Below are 23,044 nucleotides of genomic sequence, written 5' to 3' on the forward strand. Positions count from 1 at the left end.
TTCTAGTTTGATTTTCACCCCCAAAACGTCTGTAACAAGTGTCAGATGAGCTACAATAAATTAAGTTTCTAGAGAAAGGCACTAAAACTTAATGGAAACTAGATGGCCATATTACCCAGAAGTGTGGTATTATCACAGCACAGCTTCCCCTGGACCCCAGAGCCCCTAATCAAGAATCTGCCCATGCAAAGTGGAATCTAGGCAGATCTTAGAGCTACATTTTGCAGTGGCAACTGTTCCCATATGCAGCAAATGATTTCTGATTCCCTTGGTCTCTTTCAGATCTACATTCGTCTATTTGCCTATTCATGACCAACACTACACTGTCTCAACTACTGTAGCTTTATAAGTTCTGGCATCTGAGAATAAGTCTTCTCATCTCACATTTCTTCTTTAAGAAAGTCTTGGCAATCTTAACTCCTTTGCATCGCCTTATAAACTTTACTATCAGCTTGTCAAATTTAAAAAAATCCATAAGAGTTTAGATTGCAGCATTTCATAGACAATAAGATTGAGTTTTCCAATCCAAATTTCATAACACAATTTAGATTTAGGCTTTCTTTAATTTCTCTTAATGTTTGCCAGGTTTTTTTGTATAGAAGTATAGAAGAATTTTATTTAGATTCATTCCTAGGTACATAACATCATGATGCTGTTATAAAAGCATACACTAAATTCTGTTTCCTAACCTTTTTGATATATAGAAATGAATTGATTTTTAAATATTGGTTTCATGTACAGAAATCTTGCAAAAACTTCTTTAAGTCTTATGATCTAACTGTGAATTATTTTTTAAATGTTTATATATTTCATAGTAAGTGGAAATAGTAGAAGTTTATGTTTATTTTTTATTTCTAAACTTTAGACCTTTTGTGTCTTTTTTGTTACCTGCTGTATTACTATGAACTTGAGTAATTGTTGAATAAGAGGGATGAAAAGAAAATAATTTCATTATTTCATCACTAAGTGTACTTGCTGACATTTTGTTGTTTTGTTTGTTGTAGATATTCTTTAGATTAATGAATTGCCTGTTTTAACCTTGTTTGATGAGTATTTTTTATCATAAATGAATGATGTACGTTTTCATCATTATGTGTGTTTTTACTGCATCTGTTGAAATTATCATGATTGTGTCCTTCAGTTAGTTAATGTTAACATATTACTAGCAGCCAAATACCACTGAGTGCTGAGGATTAAAAATTAAAACATTCTTTGAAGGCCAGGAGCTCAGTTTTGTCAACGAACGTCACATTGCTTATACCAATAGCACTTATAAACGAGTGCAGGTAGGTCAGAGCATAAGTTACAAGGTACTTTTCAAAGACAAAAGACCTGAGAGGAAGAGTTACCAAAGCAAAGTGAAGGCGTTTTATAGTATGTTATGAGAGCCACAGGCTTCCCAGGTGGCACAGTGCTAAATAATCCCGTTGCCAATGTAGGAGACACAGGTTCAGCAAGATCTGCTGAAGTAGGAAACAGCAATCCACTCCAGTATTCTTGCCTGGAAAATCCCGTGGACAGAGGAGCCTGGTGGGCTACAGTCCATGGAGTCACAGAGTCAGACATGACTGAATGACTGAGCACACATACAATGAAAGTTTTAGTATTAATGTGGCTTGATAAGCACTTACCACATGCAATATCTAACATATCCTGAAAAAAAAACCCAATCACTTCTACTTAAGAAAGAGAAAACTGAAACTCATTTTGGTTAAATGATTTGGCCAATGATAAACTGCTGATAAGTGCTGATGACGGCATTCCAACTGGCTCCAAACTCAAAATTTCAAGTTTCTTTTGGAGAAGGCAATGTAACAAATTGGGTAAGAATTTTACAGTGTCAGTTTTGATAAACAACGTTTTCAAGTGATACTCATAGATGAAATAAAATCAAGAAAAACTATACTCTGAACTATTTTACAAAGATTATTCCTCATGTGAAAAATTATAAAATCTGAAATTATCTTATTCTAGATACTCTCACATAAGTTTCCCTAAATGAAAAAAACTTAACTGTGGGTCTTCAGGACTGCGGGCTGAGCAAAGGGTTGAACGCTTGCATGACTTGTGGTAAAATAAATTCTTCTGTTCCCTTCATTCCTTCCTTGTAAAAATGCAGTGTTCTCGTAATAGTCCCTAAAACAGTGTCTGTCACTTTTAACACTGTTAACTACTCCAATACTTTGATGATGCTCTATGATAACATCATATTCTTCCATTTTCCTTCTGTCTTTCTGTTCTTTTTGTAATCTGTTCCATCCATCTCTTAAATGTTGATATTCATATTCACTTTTTGGAAATCTCATATCTTGGGATCATATCTTTCATCTTATCTACCTAGTGGCTCATGCTAGAAAATAAAAGTGATAAGTGACTTATACATCATTAATACCTCAATAAATATTATTGAAGTATTGTATAAGTAAATAAATATATATATTTATATAAATTCATATATTTATATATGTATATATAAATAAGTACTGTATAAGTATACAATATCAGTTTGATTATTAGTATTTTCTTTTTGCTAATCAAGCTTAACTTTTCAAAAGACTTAAAAAATTAAGACTTTAAATTTTTAGAGTCATTTTAGATTCAAAGAAACATCAAGAGGAAGGTAAGAAAACTTCCATTTACATTTTGCCCCTCCACATGTATAGCCTCCCCCATTATCAACATTCCTCACCAGATAGGCCCACTTGTTACAACTGATGAGCTACACTGAAACATTATAATCACCCAAAGTCCATCGTTTACCTTATGTTTCACTTTTAGTGTTTTACAGTCTACCGATTTGGACAAATGTATAATGACAAGTATCCATCATTATAGTATCATACACAATATTTTCACTGCTCTAAAAATCTCCTGTGCTCTGCCTACGCACTCTCCTACCTGCCAAACCCTGCCGACCACTGATCTTTTTACTGTCTCCATAGTTTTACCTTTTCAGTCATGTCATACAGTTGAAATCACACAGTATGTAGCCTTTTCAAATTGGCCTCTTTCAGTTAATAATATGCATTTAAAGTTCCTCTATATCTTTTCATGGCTTGATAGTGCATTTCTTTTTAAGTATTGAATAATTTCCAATGTCTGACTATACCACATTTATTTATGCATTGAGGTACAGAAGGACATCTTGTTTCCAAGTTTTGACAATTATAAATAAAGCTTCTATAAACATCTGTGTGCACATTTTTGTGTGGACATTAAGTCTTCAACTCCTTTAGGTAAATGCCAGTAAGTGTGATTACTGGATCCTATGGTAAGAGTATGTTTAGTTTTATAAGAAACCACCAACCTGTCTTTCAAAGATGCCATACCATTTTGCAATCCCTCCAGCAATGAATAAGTTCCTGTTGCTCTACATCACCACCAGCATGTTGTCAGTGTTCTGGACACTGGCCACGGTATGCGGCTGTGCTTATGTGGCAGTATCTCATTGTTTTACCTTGCATTTCCCTGATGGCATATGATGTAGAGCATCTTTTCATTTGCTTACTTGTCATCTGTACATGTTCTTTGGACAGATGTCTGTCGATGACCTTGGCCCATTTTCAAACCAAGTTGTTTGCTTTGTTGTTGAGTTTTAATGGTTCTTTGTATATTTTGAATAATAGTGCTTCATCAGATGTGTCTTTGGCAAATATTTTTTCTTAGTCTGTGGCTGGTCTTCAGCATTAATTTTTATGTTCTTCATTATACAGGATTCCAACATTGCAGAAAATACAAAGATAAAAGTTACAACAAAAAAGCTTAAATGTACAAAGTATATTACATATATACTTGGGATAATTAAACATTATTTTAAAACATTAAAACATGGAAATGGTGAATAGCAAGTGAGAAGAATGGTTAACTCTGAGGAAGGAGACAGAAGTAGGATCAGTGAAGAGTATACAGAATTTTAAAATTCAGATTAAACAGTTGTTGACTAAAATATGGCAAAACTTTATATCAAGAATTATGAACCATGTTCTACATTGTTATGTATTCAAAAGATTTCATAACTTAGGGAAAAATAGAAATCAGAATGTGTTCTGTTATTTGATACATATGATGGTGAATCTTTTAGTCTAACCTCGTTTTAGGGTTCAGTTTCTTTATTTAGAAGTTTCCCTTCCATTCCAAAATTTGGGAATGCTTTTATTCCTTTTCTAGGTACACCTTAATTTACAAATGTGAAACTCCAAATGTTTGCTTGAGCAATAGTTTATAATGGGAATGTAACCACATTGTTACCCTAGTGTTTAAAGTGCTGAAACAAGTACCCTCACTTGAATCTGGACTCTTCTCTTAACTGAGTAAATAAACTTGGTAATTAGTCAGTAGCTTATATAAACATCACTGGTCTAAATATAGGATGTGTTATATCATGGCCACATTGGTTCAACATCAAAAGGAGATATGTGCTAAAGAATTTTTCTCACTGCTTTGGGAAAAGCATGTATCCACTGAGTTCACAGATCAGGGTTTCTCATATGTAATGCATTTAATGCTTAGCTAAAATTTTTTAAAAAAGAAAAAAAAACATGTTTCTAAAATGATTTGACAAATCACAACTACTATGTTTCTAAGTGGTCCCTAGAATGACCCCCAAAAAACATGGGCTTTTGGGCTCTTCCTGACTGAGGCCTCTGGCTGTATCCCAGAGGAGTTAGAGCAAGGACATGCACCAAGCCATAATCATCTATAGCAGCTGAATCCTTTAAAAATATTCTCTGAAAGTGAAAGTTTACATAATAAAGCTGGGACTTGAAATATCTGCATAGGACCTAGATGTGAGGAATTAGGGAACTTTCGACCCTGTTCAGTTTCTTAGTGGATAGGCCAGTGTCAGGGCCTCCAAACATGAAGAAGGAACTTTAAGATTCTTATTCACCTACATGAAGGAGGTCATTGAGGATACTTAGGCTGATGAAAGGGAGAATGAGCAGTAAGAGAGAGGCAATGGCCTGACAGCCAGAAGGATGCCTTTTACTCTGCTCCCCATGTTCACACTCACTCCAGCATGGATCTAAGACTGCTGATGTGTGGACTTCTATTGATAATCCTGTTTGTTCATCCTCTAAGTAGCAACAAGTCCTTCTGAAGTCTCCTTGTTTACTTTTTCATCTTATTCTCTACTTCCTAACTTCTTTAAATCCTCAAAGGTTGACTCTATCAGAAGTTTGGAGTGCCATGACAGTTTGGAGGTCTGTGGTAGGAGAGTCTGCCTTACTTCTTTTGAATTGGGGCTGGAAATAAGAAAAGACAAAGATACGATTTTGGTGATATTGAGACAGAGGCTTAAATATTTGGGTATGCTATATATTTTTCTTAAATCATTGTAAATCCAAAAGTTTGAATTCTAAACATGTGGAACTTAATTGAACTTTATATGGGTGTCTGTCCCCAGGAGCTATTTTCTAGGAAGGCTATACCTGAACTTCTGATATGTCATTTTTACCAGACCTCAGTGTATGTGTGCAAGGTGAGATGTATGGAAAAAACCAAAAGCAGCACAAGTTCTGATACATCTGGAGTTCGGGGCCAGGGGCAGGGGGTGGGGGGATGTGGGCATTGAATTGAAGAACAGAAATGAAGATCAAGTGAAATTATCAGTCAGTCAGCTTGACAAATAGCAAAAAAATAAAAAAATAAAGGTTTGGTTTTTTTAAAGAACACTGTCAACATGAACTTTAAGAGTAAAAAGAACTAAGTTCTGAAGGGATCAAGGATAAAGATTGTGACAGAGCTTAGAAGGGGAATATATGAAAAACCAGACCTTCCCACGAGGAAATATGGCCAAGAATAGGAGAAAACATGACCCAGAAGGAGGACAGTGGAGCCCTGCTCAGAGGAGGCACCTGAAGGGGAACAGAAGATGCATATGAGTTAAGAGCTGGCCTGGCCTGTGCCAAAGAAATCATCATTTATCTTGGGCTGAGCCAACAACTGCAGAGCCCACTACATTTGAGACAGCTGTGCACACCATTCTAAATGAGTACATTGGTTGTTCTCCTGGTTATCATAAATGGAAACCTCCCATTTGGAGATGCCTGCCTATCACCTGTTGATCCTTCAGCAGGAAGAAGTGTCTGTGCCCTGGGTTTACACAGTCCTATCTGAAGTGTCCTCAGTAGGACTTCCCTCTTTTAGATGGCTCAAGATAGCCATAAGACTTCTTTAAGAAGAGGCTGAATCCTTGATATCAAGAACAGAGGATGTTGGAAGAGGAACATCTCTGTGAGTGTACATGTGTGGTACTAAAAAGAATGAGCTCCAGGTGTACATCTGAGCCAAGAGAGAGCATGAAACTGCATGCTCCATCTACAGAAGATCTTTCTTCCTGCCTCCAGACATCCATCACCTCACCAAGCTTCTTGATTCAACTCATGGTTCCTTGGGTTTCTCTACATGGACTATCTTTGCTGTATAGGTAGTTAACTGCATTTAGGTCAAACAAACAAATAAATTTGAGCATTTGAGAATACCAGCTTGCTTTTTAATTCTTTCTTGGGAGTCTATATAACTTTCCTCCCCAAAGTAAGTAGTGGAAAAAAACATGCTGTGAAACTCAGCTAATTAGTGTCTTTAAGAAGTCCTACAGGATAACTGTGAATGTAGCCTGACTCTATTTTTCAAAAAGATGATTCTATTTCTTAAAATATTACATAGAAATAATTCAATAATTCTTCCACTACCACCTTTTGCCTCTTCTCATTCCTGTTTTTACTTCCCTTCCTTCTTGTTTCTTGTCTCTGATTTCACATATTCATCCCGGCAGCTCCCAGCAATTTCTGTACTGACAGCTGGTCTCTGACTCTGACTTACCTTCTTATTCTTGACCTGCCTTTCGAACTGGCCCTAGTGTGTGTTCTCTATCTCAGCAACAACTCCTGTCAGACTCCTATTTTAGAGCTGCTGGTGTTTTGTGGCCAGAACATCAGTATAATTTTAGCAAAGGCAGAAAGGGGAAATGTTGTGCAATTCTTTTATTCCTCTTAATCTCTCCCTTGGGAGAAATAAATCTGGGGAAAAGGATAGGGAGGTGCAATGGAAAAGGTCAGCACAGACAGCTATGCTTCTGAGAAGAGGGAGGATTATACAGACAGCTGGACTGGGCTCAATAAGTTGGCCCCAGAGTTACCCATGAAGAGCCAACAGCCCTTTCCCTGTTACCGCTCCCCAGCCCACTCCCCTCAAACTGCTACTAGTATTGACTGACAGAATAGAAGAGATCAATTTAGGAACTCCATGGCCCTAGTCAATCATATTCCACCATAGGACACTGCATCAGCTAAGACCGGAAAGCATAAACAGATTAATAGCTTCCTTATATTTCTTTGGGAAGTAATATTCTTAGCTGGTTATATTAAGTTATTTAATGCTCGCAGTAACCCTATGAGGAAGATACTTTTATCATTCTCCTTTTAGAGAGGAGAAAACTGAGCAGAGAGGTTAAATAACCTCCTAATATCTTGCCAGCAGTCAATTGTGAAGCAGAAATTCAAACTGAGTTAATGTAACTCTGAAGTCTAGGCTTCCAATCATTAAATCATGAAATTGTCTTTACACAGTCATCAGTGCTTAAAACAGCATTAAATAAACAAATGATTAATTTAAAAAATCCAAGTTCATTATTCTAATCGGAGATGTTAAATAAAGTGCTTTAATATTTTAAGTATTTTATATTTAATACATTTTCCACCCACATTAGGAAACTAAGAGAGTTTAAGAACCCTGACTTTTTGGTTGGGGCCAGGATTCAAAATTATCTGACTCCATATTCAGGTCTCTGCCTACCTTGCCAAGTGATCTTTCTTTTTTTTTTTTTCCATTTATTTTTATTAGTTGGAGGCTAATTACTTTACAATATTGTAGTGGTTTTTGTCATACATTGACATGAATCAGCCATGGGTTTACATGTATTCCCCATCCCGATCCCCCCTCCCACCTCCCTCTCTACCCGATCCCTCTGGGTCTTCCCAGTGCACCAGGCCCGAGCACTTGTCTCATGCATCCAACCTAGGCTGGTGATCTGTTTCACTCTAGATAATATACATGTTTCGATGCTGTTCTCTAGAAACATCTCACCCTTGCCTTCTCCCACAGAGTCCAAAAGTCTGTTCTGTACATCTGTGTCTCTTTTTCTGTTTTGCATGTAGGGTTATCATTACCATCTTTCTAAATTCCATATATATGTGTTAGTATACTGTAATGATCTTTATCTTTCTGGCTTACTTCACTCTGTATAATGGGCTCCAGTTTCATCCATCTCATTAGAACTGATTCAAATGAATTCTTTTTAATGGATGAGTAATATTCCATGGTGTATATGTACCACAGCTTCCTTATCCATTCATCTGCTGATGGGCATCTAGGTTGCTTCCATGTCCTGGCTATTATAAACAGTGCTGCGATGAACATTGGGGTGCACGTGTCTCTTTCAGATCTGGTTTCCTCAGTGTGTATGCCCAGAAGTGGGATTGCTGGGTCATATGGCAGTTCTATTTCCAGTTTTTTAAGAAATCTCCACACTGTTCTCCATAGTGGCTGTACTAGTTTGCATTCCCACCAACAGTGTAAGAGGGTTCCCTTTTCTCCACACCCTCTCCAGCATTTATTGCTTGTAGACTTTTGGATAGCAGCCATCCTGACTGGCGTGTAATGGTACCTCATTGTGGTTTTGATTTGCACTTCTCTGATAATGAGTGATGTTGAGCATCTTTTCATGTGTTTGTTAGCCATCTGTATGTCTTCTTTGGAGAAATGTCTGTTTAGTTCTTTGGTCCATTTTTTGATTGGGTCATTTATTTTTCTGGAATGACCCACCTCCCAGAATATTGGAAATAAAAGCAAAAATAAACAAATGGGACCTAATGAAACTTAAAAGCTTTTGCATAACAAAGGAAACTATAAGCAAGGTGAAAAGACAGCCCTCAGATTGGGAGAAAATAATAACAAACGAAGCAACAGACAAAGGATTAATCTCAAAATATATAAGCAACTCCGGGTGATCTTTCTACTCACCCTTGGAACTGCACAATTGGATCACTTGATCCTCTTGTAGCTGCAAAAGTTCTCTGAGGCTCTCATACCAGTGGATCAGCAAGGGACCTCACTGGATTTTTTCTGCACAGCCAAGAATAAATGTGGAGGGAGATGTGTGATACCCATGGAACTGAGGTGTTTGCTGACCCTCAGATGATCTTGCCTAGCTTTATTCAATAGCTTGACTCGCAAATCAAAAATTGTCAAGCCTAGGTTCTGGCCCTATGTCACCAAGAATCCTGTGCTATTGAATCACTTCCCTTCTGGGTACAAAAAGGGCGAGAGGGGACTTCCCTGGCAGGCCAGTGGTTAGGACTCCCAGCTTCCACTGCAGGGGTCGTGGGTTCTATCCCTGGTCAGGGAACTAAGATCCCACATATCCTGTGGCATGGCCAAAAAATAAATAAACAAAATTTAAAAAAAAAAAAAAAAAAAGGGCGAGAAAAACAGGGCCGGCTTTTAGTCTCTAATCCTGTTTTCCAAGAACCAGGAACTGAACTACATGGGTTCCTCAGGAAGGCCTGAGCACAAACGGTGAGGTGCTCTTTCTCCTCTTGGGATCCTCCTGAAGACAAAACAGGTAGTTGTCTATTTATAATACTTCTTCACCTTTTGGGGGATTCCCTAGTGGCTCAGACGGTAAAGCATCTGCCCGCAAAGCAGGAGACCCGGGTTCGATCCCCGGGTCGGGAAGATCTCCCGGTGAAGGAAATGGCAACCCACTCTAGTATTCTTGCATAGAAAATCCCACAGATGGAGGATCCCGGTGGGCTACAGTCCATGGGGTTGCAAAGAGTCAGACACGACTGAGCAACTTCACTTTCACTTTTCACTTCACCTTTTGGTCTTAATAACAAATCCCACCACGCCTATAATTAAGATATAACTTTTCAAAATGTTTTAAATACAGTAACTATTAAGGGTCTTCAACAGACACAATAGAGAGAGGTTTGGTTTATGAATAGGAGTACAAACATTCTGGAGAAGGGAATGACAAACCACTTCAGCATTCTTGCCTTGAGAACCCCATGAAGTTCAAACTACCGCACAACTGCACTCATCTCACATGCTAGCAAAGTAATGCTCAGAATTCTCCAAGCCAGGCTTCAACAGTATGTTAACTGTGAACTTCCAGATATTCAAGTTGGATTTAGAAAAGGCAGAGTAACCAGAGATCAAAATGCCAACGTCCACTGGAAAATCGAAAAAGCAAGAGAATACCAAAAAAACATCTACTTTTGCTTTATTGATCATGCCAAAGCCTTTGACTGTATGGATCACAGCAAACTATGGAAAATTCTTAAAGACACTGGGATACCAGACCACCTGACCTGCCTCTTGAGAAATCTGTATGCAGGTCAGGAAGCAACAGTTAGAACTGGACATGGAACAACAGACTGGTTCCAAACAGGGAAAGGAGTACGTCAAGCCTATATATTGTCACCCTGCTTATTTAACTTCTATGCAGAGTACATCATGAGAAACGCTGGGCTGGATGAAGCACAAGCTGGAATCAAGATTGCTGGTAGAAATATCAATAACCTCAGATACACAGATGACACCACCCTTATGGCAGAAAGTGAAGAAGAACTAAAGAGCCTCTTGATGAAAGTGAAAGAGGAGAGTGAAAAAGTTGGCTTAAAGCTCAACATTCAGAAAACTAAGATCATGGCACCCGGTCCCATCAATTCATGGCAAATAGATGGGGAAACAGTGGAAACACTGAGAGACTTTATTTTGGGGGGCTCCAAAATCACTGCAGATGGTGACTGCAGCCATGATATTAAAAGATGCTTGCTCCTTGGAAGAAAAGCTATGACCAACGTAGACAGCATATTAAAAAGCAGAGATATTACTTTACCAACAAAGGTCTGTGTGGTCAAAGCTATGGTTTTTCCAGTAGTCATGTATGGATGTGAGAGCTGGACTATAAAAAAAGCTGAGCACCAAAGAATTGATGCTTTTGAACTGTGGTGTTGGAGAAGACTCTTGAAAGTCCCTTGTACTGCAAGGAGATCAAACCTGTCAATCCTAAAGGAGACAGTCCTGGGTGTTCATTGGAAGGACTGATGCTGAAGCTGAAACTTCAATACTTGGCCACCTAATGTGAAGAACTGACTCACTGGAAAAGATCCTGATGCTGGGAAAGATTGAAGGCAGGAGAAGGGGATTGACAGAGGATGAGATGGTTGGAATGGCATAACCAACATGATGGAGATGAGTTTGAATAGGCTCCGGGAGTTGGTGATGGACAGGGAAGCCTGAAGTGCTTAAGTCCATGGCGTTGCAAAGAGTCAGACATGACTGAGCAACTGAACTGAACTGAACAACGGTTCTAAACTACCACTTTTCATGATTTTTGCTGTCATGTCACTTAATTATTCCAGTGAAACTAAAATTTATCCAGTATATTTCATGTGACTTTAGAGATGTTATGACGTGCGGCATTTAGTTAGTTATCTTTTCACAAAAACTCAGGTTTTCCCTCTCTCAGCACTCTTTATTCTCAATTGCCTTTAGTAAAATATTCCACTTTTCTTTACCCTGTTCTCCCTTGGAAACAATAAGAGGTTAATTCAGAATCTTTGTAAAGTAGAGAAAAAATAACTTTGGGGGATTTTACGAGGTGGCTTTCTAATCCAGGCACAGGACTCCAGTCTGAGTCTTTGTTTAGAGAGGAGTTTTTCACAGGCTGTTTCTCCACAGACGGCACTTTGGTCACTTTACAGTAACCAAACCCCTATGTAACCAATCTCTGTGGGGAGACAATCACCTCCTGGCTCTTCCAGCCAAACAGTCACATTTCTGTTCTTCCCTTTGATTTCAGGGAAGGAGGCTCATGTTATAGCTCAGTGTTTTCTTTTCAATCTCAGCTTCTTACAGTCCAATCACATGCAGTCTAATAATAAAAAAGGGTAAATTTTTAGTTCTTGAATGTTGATTATATAGCAGCCAGAAACTATGAATGTGTAAAAAGTTAATCACCCAAATTCTACCACAGATGGGATATACTGTTATACTGTTGGTGACTACCCACTTAGATAAATTTCTATGTAGCTAGTAGTTAGTGGTTATATTTAGAGTGTGTGTGTGTGTGTGTGTGTGTGTGTGTGTGTGTGTGTGTATATATATATATAACATATATATGTTTGTGTGTGTGTGTGTGTGTGAAAGTAAAAAGTGTTAGTTGCTCAGATGTGTCCGACTCTTTGCGACCTCATGGACTATAGCCAGCCAGGTTCTTTTGTCCGTGAAATTCTCCAGGCAAGAATACTGGAGTGGGTAGCCATTCTCTTTTCCAGAGGATCTTCCTGACATAGGGATTGAACCCAAGACTGCTGCATTGCAGGCCGATTCTTTATCGTCTGAATCACCAAAGAAGCCTTCATGTGTATGTGTGTACATATATCAATATAAAGAGTATATATACTATAAAGTTTTTATAGAAATATATTAAAAGTGGTTATGTATATATAACCAACAACATAATCTCAGAGATCCATACTGTGATATATATCTTTGTGACATATATGTGTATATATATATGTATTTTTTTGAGTGTCTACATTTTTTACAAATACAAAACCATATGAACTACTTTGTTTTGCAAGTTTGTCTGTTTGAGAGAATATCACATGTTTCCTAACTCAGGTGACCATAAAACATGAGATGAGATAAACCATCATGCATTTACAGAATGGAATAGTACTCAGCAATAAAAAAGGAACAAACCATGTATACACATAAAAATATGGATGAATCTCAAAAATAACACTGAATGAAAGAAGGTTTACCCAAAGCAGTATGTATTGTATGAGTTTATTCATATGATGTTTTAGAACAGGCAAAGCTCACTGTTTTGGAAAAACAGGAAAAAAATCAGAAAAGTGGTTGCCTTGACAAAACCTGAGGCAGGTAGTGCAGAAGGGATAAGAATGACAGTGGTTGTAATGTTCTACTTCTTGATAGAGATTTGAATTACACAGCTGTATGCATGTGTCAAAACTCATCAAATGGTCCACTTAAAATTAGATATATTTCATTTTACACAAATCTTACTTAAGAACAACAAATATCAAACTCTAGTTAATAGTGTGCATGCTAAAGTATTTGGGGGAAGTGAACTGGTGTCTGCATCTTACTTTGAAATGAATTTTTAAGAAAGACAGTTGGAAACAAGGAGGGATAGGTGAATAGATGAGTTATAAAGAAAGCATAGTAAAATGTAGATTATAGCATCCAGTAGTAGTTATGTGTGTGTTATCTGTACAACTTGTTTAACTTTTCTGTATGTTTGAAACTTTTTCATATTAAAGTGTTAGTGAGAAAAAAGACTACATAACATGTTTCTGTGTCAAATATGCTTTCATAATATTTTTAAGGATTGATTAAATCAACATCTGTAAAATGGAATACAATTCACTCACCGCTGAACATTTAGGCTATTTAAAACTTTGCAGAATAAGCTATAATACAACTATCCTTATATGTAGATACTTAGACCCTTATTAGGATCCTTAGGACAAAATCCTATGAGCACAGTTGCTAAGTCAATAAAGAATTAAGGATTTGGGTCCTATTTTCATCCAGAAGACTTGGGATAATTTTCTCTTATTAAATAGAAGACATTTACTTCATATTTCCTTCTAAGATTTCCATAAAAATTGCATTTTGTTCTTTTTCCATCTTTGCCTAAAAATTTTATAACATTAATGGAATACTATTATAATTTATTTTTGGGCTTTCTCCCTCAGCATTTCAGAATCAAGGAAAAAAGGACTTAAAAAAGAAGACTGTTCAACACCCAGTGTTGAACTAACAATCTGAATCTCAGAGATCCAAAAAGAAATTTGCCTGAAATCTATTTTTATGGTTTGAAATGGATGCCATGTTTAATCAGAGATTGTCTGAATGAATGCGGAAATCAATTTCTAGGTTTTCTATATAGTCTTTTCTCTTTGTAAACACCCAAAGAATGTGCACTGAATATAAGACTATGGGAGGCATTTACCCTTCTTATCATGATATCACTATATTTTGAAAAATCATAACTTGGAGTGGTATGTGCTAGCACCTTTGGGTGATCAGCAAGCTGCATGGAAAGCCAACTAACGCCAAGGTTGGATCACTTATATTTAAATGATGATTAAAAGCCCATGCAATCTGTGCAACGATGCAGTGTGCCAGAAGGGGCAGCACAAAAACAAAACAGTCACTTGGCTGCCGGTCCCACTCATTGTGGTGTGGATTACAGTCCTGTTTTACCCCTTTCTCTTGGCTCTTTCAGCAACAGATGAAACCGCTGAAGCCACTCAGCAGACAAACACGCCAGCTCACGGGCCAAAGGACAATTTCCCTTTCCCAGCAGCAGCTAAAGGCCCTTCCCTGGACTTTCCAGATGACTTTTATAGCAGCTGCTGACTTCTTGAATAGTTTTTATTTTGATGGTGTAGAGCAAAATAATGCAACATTGCCTCGTGAAAAGCCTGGGATTCAAACTCTGTATCTATGTCTTTTGGTTTTGACTTGAATACAAGAGCTTTTTAAAAGGCAACAACAGTGAATATGTATATATATTTACTTCTCTTGGAGGTTTACCCAGTTGCTGAGCAATAGGTGTATTTTACAATTTCCAAAAATGATATTGTCAAACAAGTTCTCTACAGTATTTTAATATCAGCTTTCAAAGGGGTCAGCCCATTTCATCCATTTGAAAATTATGTTCATTGATTCTCTGTGGAAGTTGACAGAGTTGACATCTTGCTGGAATCTCATTTCCTCTCTGATTTTCTTGATATTACACCTTCTAGTTATCCTTCTACTTCTCTGAAAGTCTCTTTTCTCTCTTGACTGGCTCATTTCATTTATTTCAGATCCTGTAAATCGTTGTCACTCAAACTTCAGTCTTGATGCTTTCAAACTGTGGTCCTGAAGACACTTGAGAGTCCCTTGGACAGCAAGGAGATCAAACCAGTCAACCCTAAAGGAAATTAACCCTGAATATTCATTGGAAGGACTGATGCTGAAGTTGAAGCTCCAATACTTCAGCCACCTGATGCAAAGAGCTGACTCATTGGAAAAGACCCTGATGCTGGGAAAGATTGAAGGCAAAAGGAGAAGAGGGCAGCAGAGGATGAGATGGTTGGATGACATCATTGACTCAATGGACATCAGTTTGAGCAAACTCTGGGAGATAGTGAAGGACAGGGAAGACTGGTGTGCTGCAATCCATGGGGTCACAAAGAATCAGACACAATTTAGTGACTGAAGAACAAAACTTTTTCTTACAACATTAGGAGAAAAAGTCAGTTCCAAAATTTGGATGGGTTCCAAAGAGTGGAATCAAAATTTAAATTCTGGGAATATGTATCTAAATTGGTACAACTGTCTGGTATAACCTGCTGCTTCCCACCTCCTGAAGATAATAGCAATTTTCTTGCATACTTGTTAAGCAGGTCCCGTCCATGCCCAGTGTTGGGTAGATTGATGGATGAAAAACATGACATCTTATCCAGCCAGTCCCATGGATGTCCATGTTCCTTGCCTGTTTTTAAACAATAATATTTATCTTTTTCTTTTTTATGTCTGTTTCCTTTATATTACAAATAAGCAATTGTCTATTTAGAATATAACAATTTTTTTCCCAGTTTCATTTACATTTTAGTTTTCAATGTGCTCTTCTTCCATGTGAAGAACGTTTCATATAGTCAACTCATCTGAGTATCTATTTTCAATGAAATGATGGATAAACATAGAGCCTAATGAGTAAAAAAAAACTCAAAGGTGAGCATATAAAACAATTATTGTGAATATGAGAAGAGATAATTAACTGGAGAAATGTGGAAGAAATGGCAGACAATATTGAGACCCCAGATGACCACAGAGACCCTGAACTGAGCACTACTCTGTATGGATTATTTTTAACCAGGTAGAGTCATTAGTCTAAGTATATAATTACCAATTGTAGACATTTGTGTTGACCTAAAGTACAAATTTTAGAGAAAAAGGATTAGTAAGTGAGGTAATTGAAAATGTTAGCAAGGTAATTTACATAACAGATTATGAAGTCTGATATGTACTACTGAATTAGATGCTGTTTTGAAATATAGAGCAATATGGGGTAAGTGACAGATGGCCAGATTGTGACTGAAACAGACTAATGTCAGTTGACCATCTAGGTGAACATCTTAAGAGACTATTCTTCAGAGTTAGGAAAATTTTCCATTTCATTGAACTTCCTGTCCATGAATCTATAAATTAATGATTAACCAGGAAAATCAATGAAAACAGTGGTGAGAGGGAGAAAGCATGCGATAATAAGAGGCAAAAATCTCAGAGGATGGATTTTTACAAAAAAAAAAAGGAGGAAAAACAATAGTTTTTAGGTGTGCTTATGAAACTAGCTCACCCAAATCTTTTGGGATCTGGAATGAAATGTTTGCTGAAGCAGAGCTCTGAGGTGAGAGAAAGATTTAGTTAAGGCAAGGAAAGAATGGAGTGGTTGGTGGAAGAGGTATGCATGAAGGTTAAGGATACAATAAATGGAGAAGTTATACTACTGAAAAATGTTTCAAAATGATTTTTAAGCTCTGAATGTCAGTTTTGCTTTAATATGATTTACCCAGTTGTGGTTTGTTTTAATCTGTCACATTTGAGCCTCAGCAAGATCTTGTATTCCAAAAATTCATGCCTTTATTCTGAAAATTTCTCCTTAATTAACTTTTTGTATACAGGGTATAGCATCCTCTCTATTCTTTCCTCATGAAATACTCTGGCGAACACCTGATGCGAAGAGCTGACTCATTTGAAAAGACCCTGATGCTGGGAAAGACTGAGGGCAGGAAGAGAAGGGGACGACAGAGGACGAGAAGGTTGGATGGCATCACCGACTCAATGGACATGGGTTTGGGTAGACTCCGGGAGTTGCTGATGGACAGGGAGACCTGGCGAGCTGCAGTTCATGGGGTCACAAAGAGTCGGACACAACTGAGCGACTAAGCTGATGCCTCCTATCCCACTATTTGTATTTATTCATATATTTTTTATATTTGCTATTAATCAATCTTGCAGTGTATCAGTTCTCTTTAGCTTGTCTCATCTATTTAATTATTCCACTGCATATTTTTATTTCAATTACTGTATTTTGCAATTTTAGTTTTCAATTGTTCATTCTCCTGTTGCATTTATTTGAATCTCCCTCATGGTGATCTGTTTCCAAATGTAGTTTCTTTTTTTTTTTTTTCCACTGGTTGTCAAATGATCCTTTATTTTTCTTTTTCCTTTGCAGTTCTTAACTAGCTGGGCACTCCACTGCACCACTGTTGATATCATCTATGATGTCATGAGGGTGGCAGCCATCAACATTGCAGCCCACAGACTGGGCAGTCCCCAGGATCTCTTTAATGGTTCCAGAAAGTTCTCTAGCTAGAGACCGGTGCCACATCTGCCGGGCAATGTTGACGATCTCATCAAAAGTGATGTTTCCACTGTGCTTAATGTTTTTCTGCTTCTTTCTGTCCCTTGGTGGTTCCTTGAGGGCTTTGATGATCAGGGCAGAAGCAGAAGGTACCACCTCAATCTGGGCTTGTCTGTTCTGAAGGGTCAGTTTCACTGTAATCCTCAGACCCTTCCAATCACCAGTTGCCTTGGCTATGTCATCACCGACCTTTTTTGGAGACAGGCCCAACGGGCCGATCTTGGGGGCCAGGGCAGACGTGGCACCGACTTCCCCACCGGTGCACCTCAGGTACACGACTTTGATCTCGTTGGGGTCAAACTTAGGCGGCATGGTGGAGGCGGCTGGTGTCGGATGAACCCGGATTCGGATGACCGAAGAAAGTTGCACCTTCGCCTCCTCCTAGCCGAAAGCCGAAAGCCAAATGTAGTTTCTAATTTTGGACTGAGAACCTCTCCAGCAGAGGTTGTTCCATAGGTTTTGGAGGTACTCTCAAAAGTCATTGCTTTTATTGGGATCCCCTGTAGGTCAAGGGCAGAAGAGTCAGACACACTTAGCAACTAAAGAACAATGACAATAGGTCAAATAGTTTTAGTGTATTTCAATGTTAACTTTTTGGTTTGAGTTTATATAGGTAAAGTATTTTTGTACTCAACACCCTAGCATGGCAGAGATTTGGTGTTTTATTGCCTTAAGGTAAATGTTTATTCCACGGGCTTCCCTAGTGGCTCAAATGGTAAAGAATCTGCCTGCAGTGCAGGAGACCCAGACTCAATCCCTGGGTCAGGAAGATCCTTTGGGGAAAGGAATGGCTACCCACTCCAGTATCCTTGCCTGGAGAATTCCATGGACCTGGCAGGCTATAGTCCAAAGGGTCGCAAAGACTTGGTCATGATGGAGCGACTGACACTTTTATTTGTTTTCAAGGCTTTGGGAAGCTGATAAGAATCTTGCAGGTTCTCAGGTTAAATAAGGTAAAATTCTTCTAAACCTTAGCACTTGAAAGAGATCACCATCACTTGAAAGAGATGGCCAGCATGAATCTCACCTTTAGGTAGGAAATTCATTTCTGGCTTAAACTCCTACTCATCACTCTAACTTTGTGTTTTCATTTTTGGTTCAGGCACCTAACATTTTTCATTTACTGCTTTAAAACTTTACTATGTATTTTAAAAATATCTATTATTCCAGGCCAATGTAAAACTGGAACAGTTTCCAAATAATTTTATGAACCAAGGATAACCCTAAAACCTGATAAAGACAGTATCCAAAAAAAGATATAGATTGATTTCACTTATTTAGATAGATACATAAATTGCACTATATATTAAAAAATAAGTCTTTTTTAACATGGAACTACCAGTGTAGTCCTAAAATAAATCCTACTTAATTTACATTTACTATTATTTTGATACATTGCTAGATTTTTATCAATATATTTTATTATATTAACAGGTTAAAAGGGAATAATCATGTGAATATAATAACTGATGTGAATAACCAATATATTATATTATAATATAATAACTGATGGTGAAAAGAGTAACATTCAACAGTCATTTCTCATAGAAATTCTGTGTAAAATTAGAATGCATGGAAAAACTAAATATGATGAACTCTTTACCAAAAAAACCATCAGCAAAACATGAAAGTATTTAAAAATCAGGATCGAGTTAGGGGTAGTGAAAGTAATTTAAATGACTGGCTCTGTTATTTGAAATCAAGTGATAAAACTATTAATTTTGCAAATAATATGATTATACAACTAGAACTTTCAAGGACCTTATAGTTACAATAGAAAAAAAAAGGTCTGTGAGAATATTAACAACATAGCTAAATGAAAGCTAAGTATATTTTATCATTAGATTTACTCTATTTTAGCAATTACCACCTATAAATGAAACCAGGGAGAAATATTCCACTTTTAACAGAAATAACTATAAAAATGTTAAAAACAAATATAATAAAAAGTCATGTGATCAATACGCAGAAAACCATAGTATATTAGTAAAAGATATGTCAAGATTTGAGCATATGAATATATTCTCGGATTGGAAGAACTGCCATCATAGAAATGCTAATCTCGCTAAATATGAAATGTACCAAATTTTCATTAGAATTCTAATAATTTCTTGTTGGAATTAGACTAAGTTAGCTAAGGTTTATGTGGAAAAAAAGGTTCATAAAGAACAGTCATGACAGCTACAAAAAAGAACAAAGAAGGGGAGACTTGTTTCTCAGGTTATCAGAATTAGTACAAAGAGACTGAGGAAAAAAAATGATATTGGCATAGCTATGGAATGACTTTACTCAATGGAGCAGGTCACAGAGTACAGAAATAGATTCTAGTAAATAAGATAGTTTTAATACTTGGCTAAAATTTTGGTTTTACAAGTGTAAAAAGGCAAGTAATTTAATGCAGGGTGCTATTACTGTGTGCGTGTGTGCTAAGTCACTTCAGTTGTGCACAATTCTTTGCAACCCTATGGAATATACCCCGCCAGGCCCCTTTGTCTATGGGATTCTCCAAGCAAGAATACTGGAGTGGGTTGCCATGCCCTCCTCCAGGGGATCTTCCCAACCCAGGGTGTGAATTTTCATCTCTTACGTCTCCTGCATTCACAGGTGGGTTCTTTACCACTAGTGGCACCTGAAAGTCCCTCCTAGCTATCAAAATAGAAGAAAATAAAATTGGATCCTACTCTTAACCATTAAAAGAAATCTTCTAGATGCAGTAAAAATAAATACAATAATAACTGCTTTACAATACAATTATGTACAACTATACAGTTGAGAGTATGTGTTCAATCTAAGGGGAGGTCTCAACTCCCCTATTGGAGTTAAATATTGGAAACCCAGAAATTATTAAGAATACATATTTGGACTTTCAATATTAAAATTTTATGACCATAAAACCAAAGATAAGATTTTAAAAGTCATGTAATGACATTTCAAAGATTAATAGCTACAATATTTTAAAAAATGAGCTCTAACAAAGAAAAGATAAATAATTGAAAAAATATTGATGATGGCAGTAGAAACAGCCATAAACCTTCTAGAAACAAAAGACTGAATAACTACGAAAACTACTGTACATATAGATATACTATATTTGTAATTTTCAAATTGTAATTACATATGTAAATTATTATATGTTTATGTTTATCCATTTTCAAGTATTTATAATGCACATTAAAAAAAATGAAGTATGTGGTCATATACTAGTGTCAGACAAGACAGGCTTTAAATCAAAAAGTTTATAGAAGACAAAGAAAGACACTATATATTAAAAATAACTTCTATACAGAAAGTATCACAATATTAAACATTTATGCACCCAATACAAACTAACAAAATGTATAAAATAAAAATTGATAGAACTGAAGGGATAAATAGAAGTAATAAGTATTTCTCAATAATAACTGAAGACTTCAATATCCCACTATCAATAATGGATAGAAAAATCAGACAAAGATAAGTAAGAAAAAAGATAATCTGAACACAATAAACCAATTAGATCTAACAGACATATACCAAACTCTATCAACAATACATTCTTCTCAGTTCCATATAGAACATTCCCAGGATAGACCATATATTAGGACACAAATTAAATCTCAGTAAGTTTTGAAAGGTAGAGATCATACAAAATATCTTCTCCAATTACAAGGATCAAAAACAGAAGGAAAATTGAAAATTTCACAAATTTGTCAAAATTAAACAACACATTCTAAAAAAAAATGAATAAAAGAAGAAATCACAAGGGAAATTTGAAAATACTAAGATATTAATAAAAATGAAAGCACAACATACCAAAACTTACAGAATTCAGTGAAAGCAGTGCCAACGGGAAATTTACAGCTACAAATGTTGGCATTTAAAAAAAGAAGAAAGATCCTAAATCAACAACCTAAAGGTACAAACTAAGGCACTAATAATAGAAAAAATAAATCAAGTCCTGGTCTAGCAGAAGGAAGGGAATAATAAAGATTAGAGCAGAAATAAATAAAGTAGAAAACAGGAGCAAAATAGAGGAAATCAATGACCTTCAGAAAGATCAACCAAATTATCAAACTTCAGTTAGACTGACTATGGAAAAAAAAGAAAACTCAAGGTACTAAAATCAGAAATGAAACTGGGACAAGGTAATGCTCAAAATCCTTCAAGCTAGGCTTCAACAGTATGTGAACAGAGAACTTCCAGATGTTCAACCTGGATTTAGAAAAGGCAGAGGAACCAGAGATCAAATTGCCAACATCTGCCGGACCATAGAAAAAGTAAGGGAATTTCAGAGAATATCTACTTCTGCTTCACTGACTATACTAAAGCTTTTGTGTGGATCACAACAAACTGTGGAAAATTCTTAAAGAGATGGAAATACCAGACCCCCTTACCTGCCTCCTGAGAAACCTGTATGCAAATCAAGAAGCAACAGTTAGAACTGGACATGGAACAACAAACTGGTTCAAAATTGGGAAAGAAGTATGTCAAGGCTGTATATTATCACCCTGCTTATTTAACTTCTATGCAGAGTACATCATGAGAAATGTCGGGCTGGAAGAAGCTCAAGCTGGAATCAATATTGCTGGGAGTATCAATAATCTCAGATATGCAGATGACATCAACCTAATGGCAGAAAGCAAAGAGGAACTAAAGAGCTTCTTGATGAAGGTGAAAGAGGAGAGTGAGAAAGCTGCCTTAAAACTCAACATTCAAAAAATGAAGACAATGGCATCTGGCCCCATCACTTCATGGCAAATAGATGGGGAATTTTCTAGGGCTCCAAAATCACTGCAGATGGTGATTGCAGACATGGAATTAAAAGATGTTTGCTCCTTGGAAGAAAAGCTATGACAAACTAGACAGTGTATTAAAAAGCAGAGACATCATTTTGCCAATAAAGGTCCGTCTAGTCAAAGCTATGGTTTTTCCAGTAGTCATGTATGGATGTGAGAGTTTGACCATAAAGAAGGCTGAGCGCCAAAGAACTGATGCTTTCAAACTGCAGTGTTGGAGAAGACTCTTGAGAGTCCCTTGGACTGCAAGGAGGTCCAACCAGTCAGTCCTAAAGGAAATCAACCCTGAATGTGCATGGGAAGGACTGATGCTGAAGCTGAAACTCCAATACTTTGGCCACCTGATGCAAAGGGCCACCTCACTGGAAAAGACTGATGCTGGGAAAGATTGAAGGCACAAGGAGAAGGGGTGACAGAGGATGAGATGGTTGGAAGGCATCATCAAAGCAATGGACATGAGTTTGAGCAAACTCCAGGAGACAGTGAAGGACAGGGAAGCCTGGCATGCTGCAGTCCATAGGGTCACAAAGAGTTGGACACAACTGAGTGGCTGAACCACAATAAGACCTAAATGGAAAGGAAATCCAAAAAAGTGGGGATGTATATATATATATCAGACATATATATCTCATATATATATATATATCAGACATATATATCTCATATATATATATATATATCTGATTCACTTTGCTGTACAGTAGAAACTAACAGAATATTGTAAAACAACTATATTCCAATAAAAATTAAT

The 23,044-nt window shown here is 37.0% G+C and overlaps 1 protein-coding gene and 1 non-coding gene across 2 annotated transcripts; one reads left to right on the forward strand and one right to left on the reverse strand.

Moving 5' to 3' along the window:
- Positions 1 to 9,663: 9,663 nt before the first annotated feature.
- Positions 9,664 to 9,735, forward strand: TRNAC-GCA. Its single transcript has one exon. It is a non-coding gene; the product is annotated as a tRNA-Cys (tRNA).
- Positions 9,736 to 17,266: 7,531 nt separating this feature from the next.
- LOC122438331 (60S ribosomal protein L12-like) lies at positions 17,267 to 17,886 on the reverse strand. The gene has a single exon (XM_043463102.1). The coding sequence runs from the start codon at positions 17,828 to 17,830 to the stop codon at positions 17,333 to 17,335; it is 498 nt and encodes a 165-aa protein (XP_043319037.1). The 5' UTR covers positions 17,831 to 17,886; the 3' UTR covers positions 17,267 to 17,332.
- Positions 17,887 to 23,044: the final 5,158 nt, after the last annotated feature.

This window comes from Cervus canadensis, chromosome 3, assembly GCF_019320065.1.
Source record: "Cervus canadensis isolate Bull #8, Minnesota chromosome 3, ASM1932006v1, whole genome shotgun sequence".
NCBI lineage: Eukaryota > Metazoa > Chordata > Mammalia > Artiodactyla > Cervidae > Cervus > Cervus canadensis.

What these genes read in the sequence shown, in the direction of transcription:
- LOC122438331 (XM_043463102.1), bottom strand. Translation starts at nt 17,830, where the DNA reads ATGCCGCCTAAGTTTGACCCCAACGAGATCAAAGTCGTGTACCTGAGG.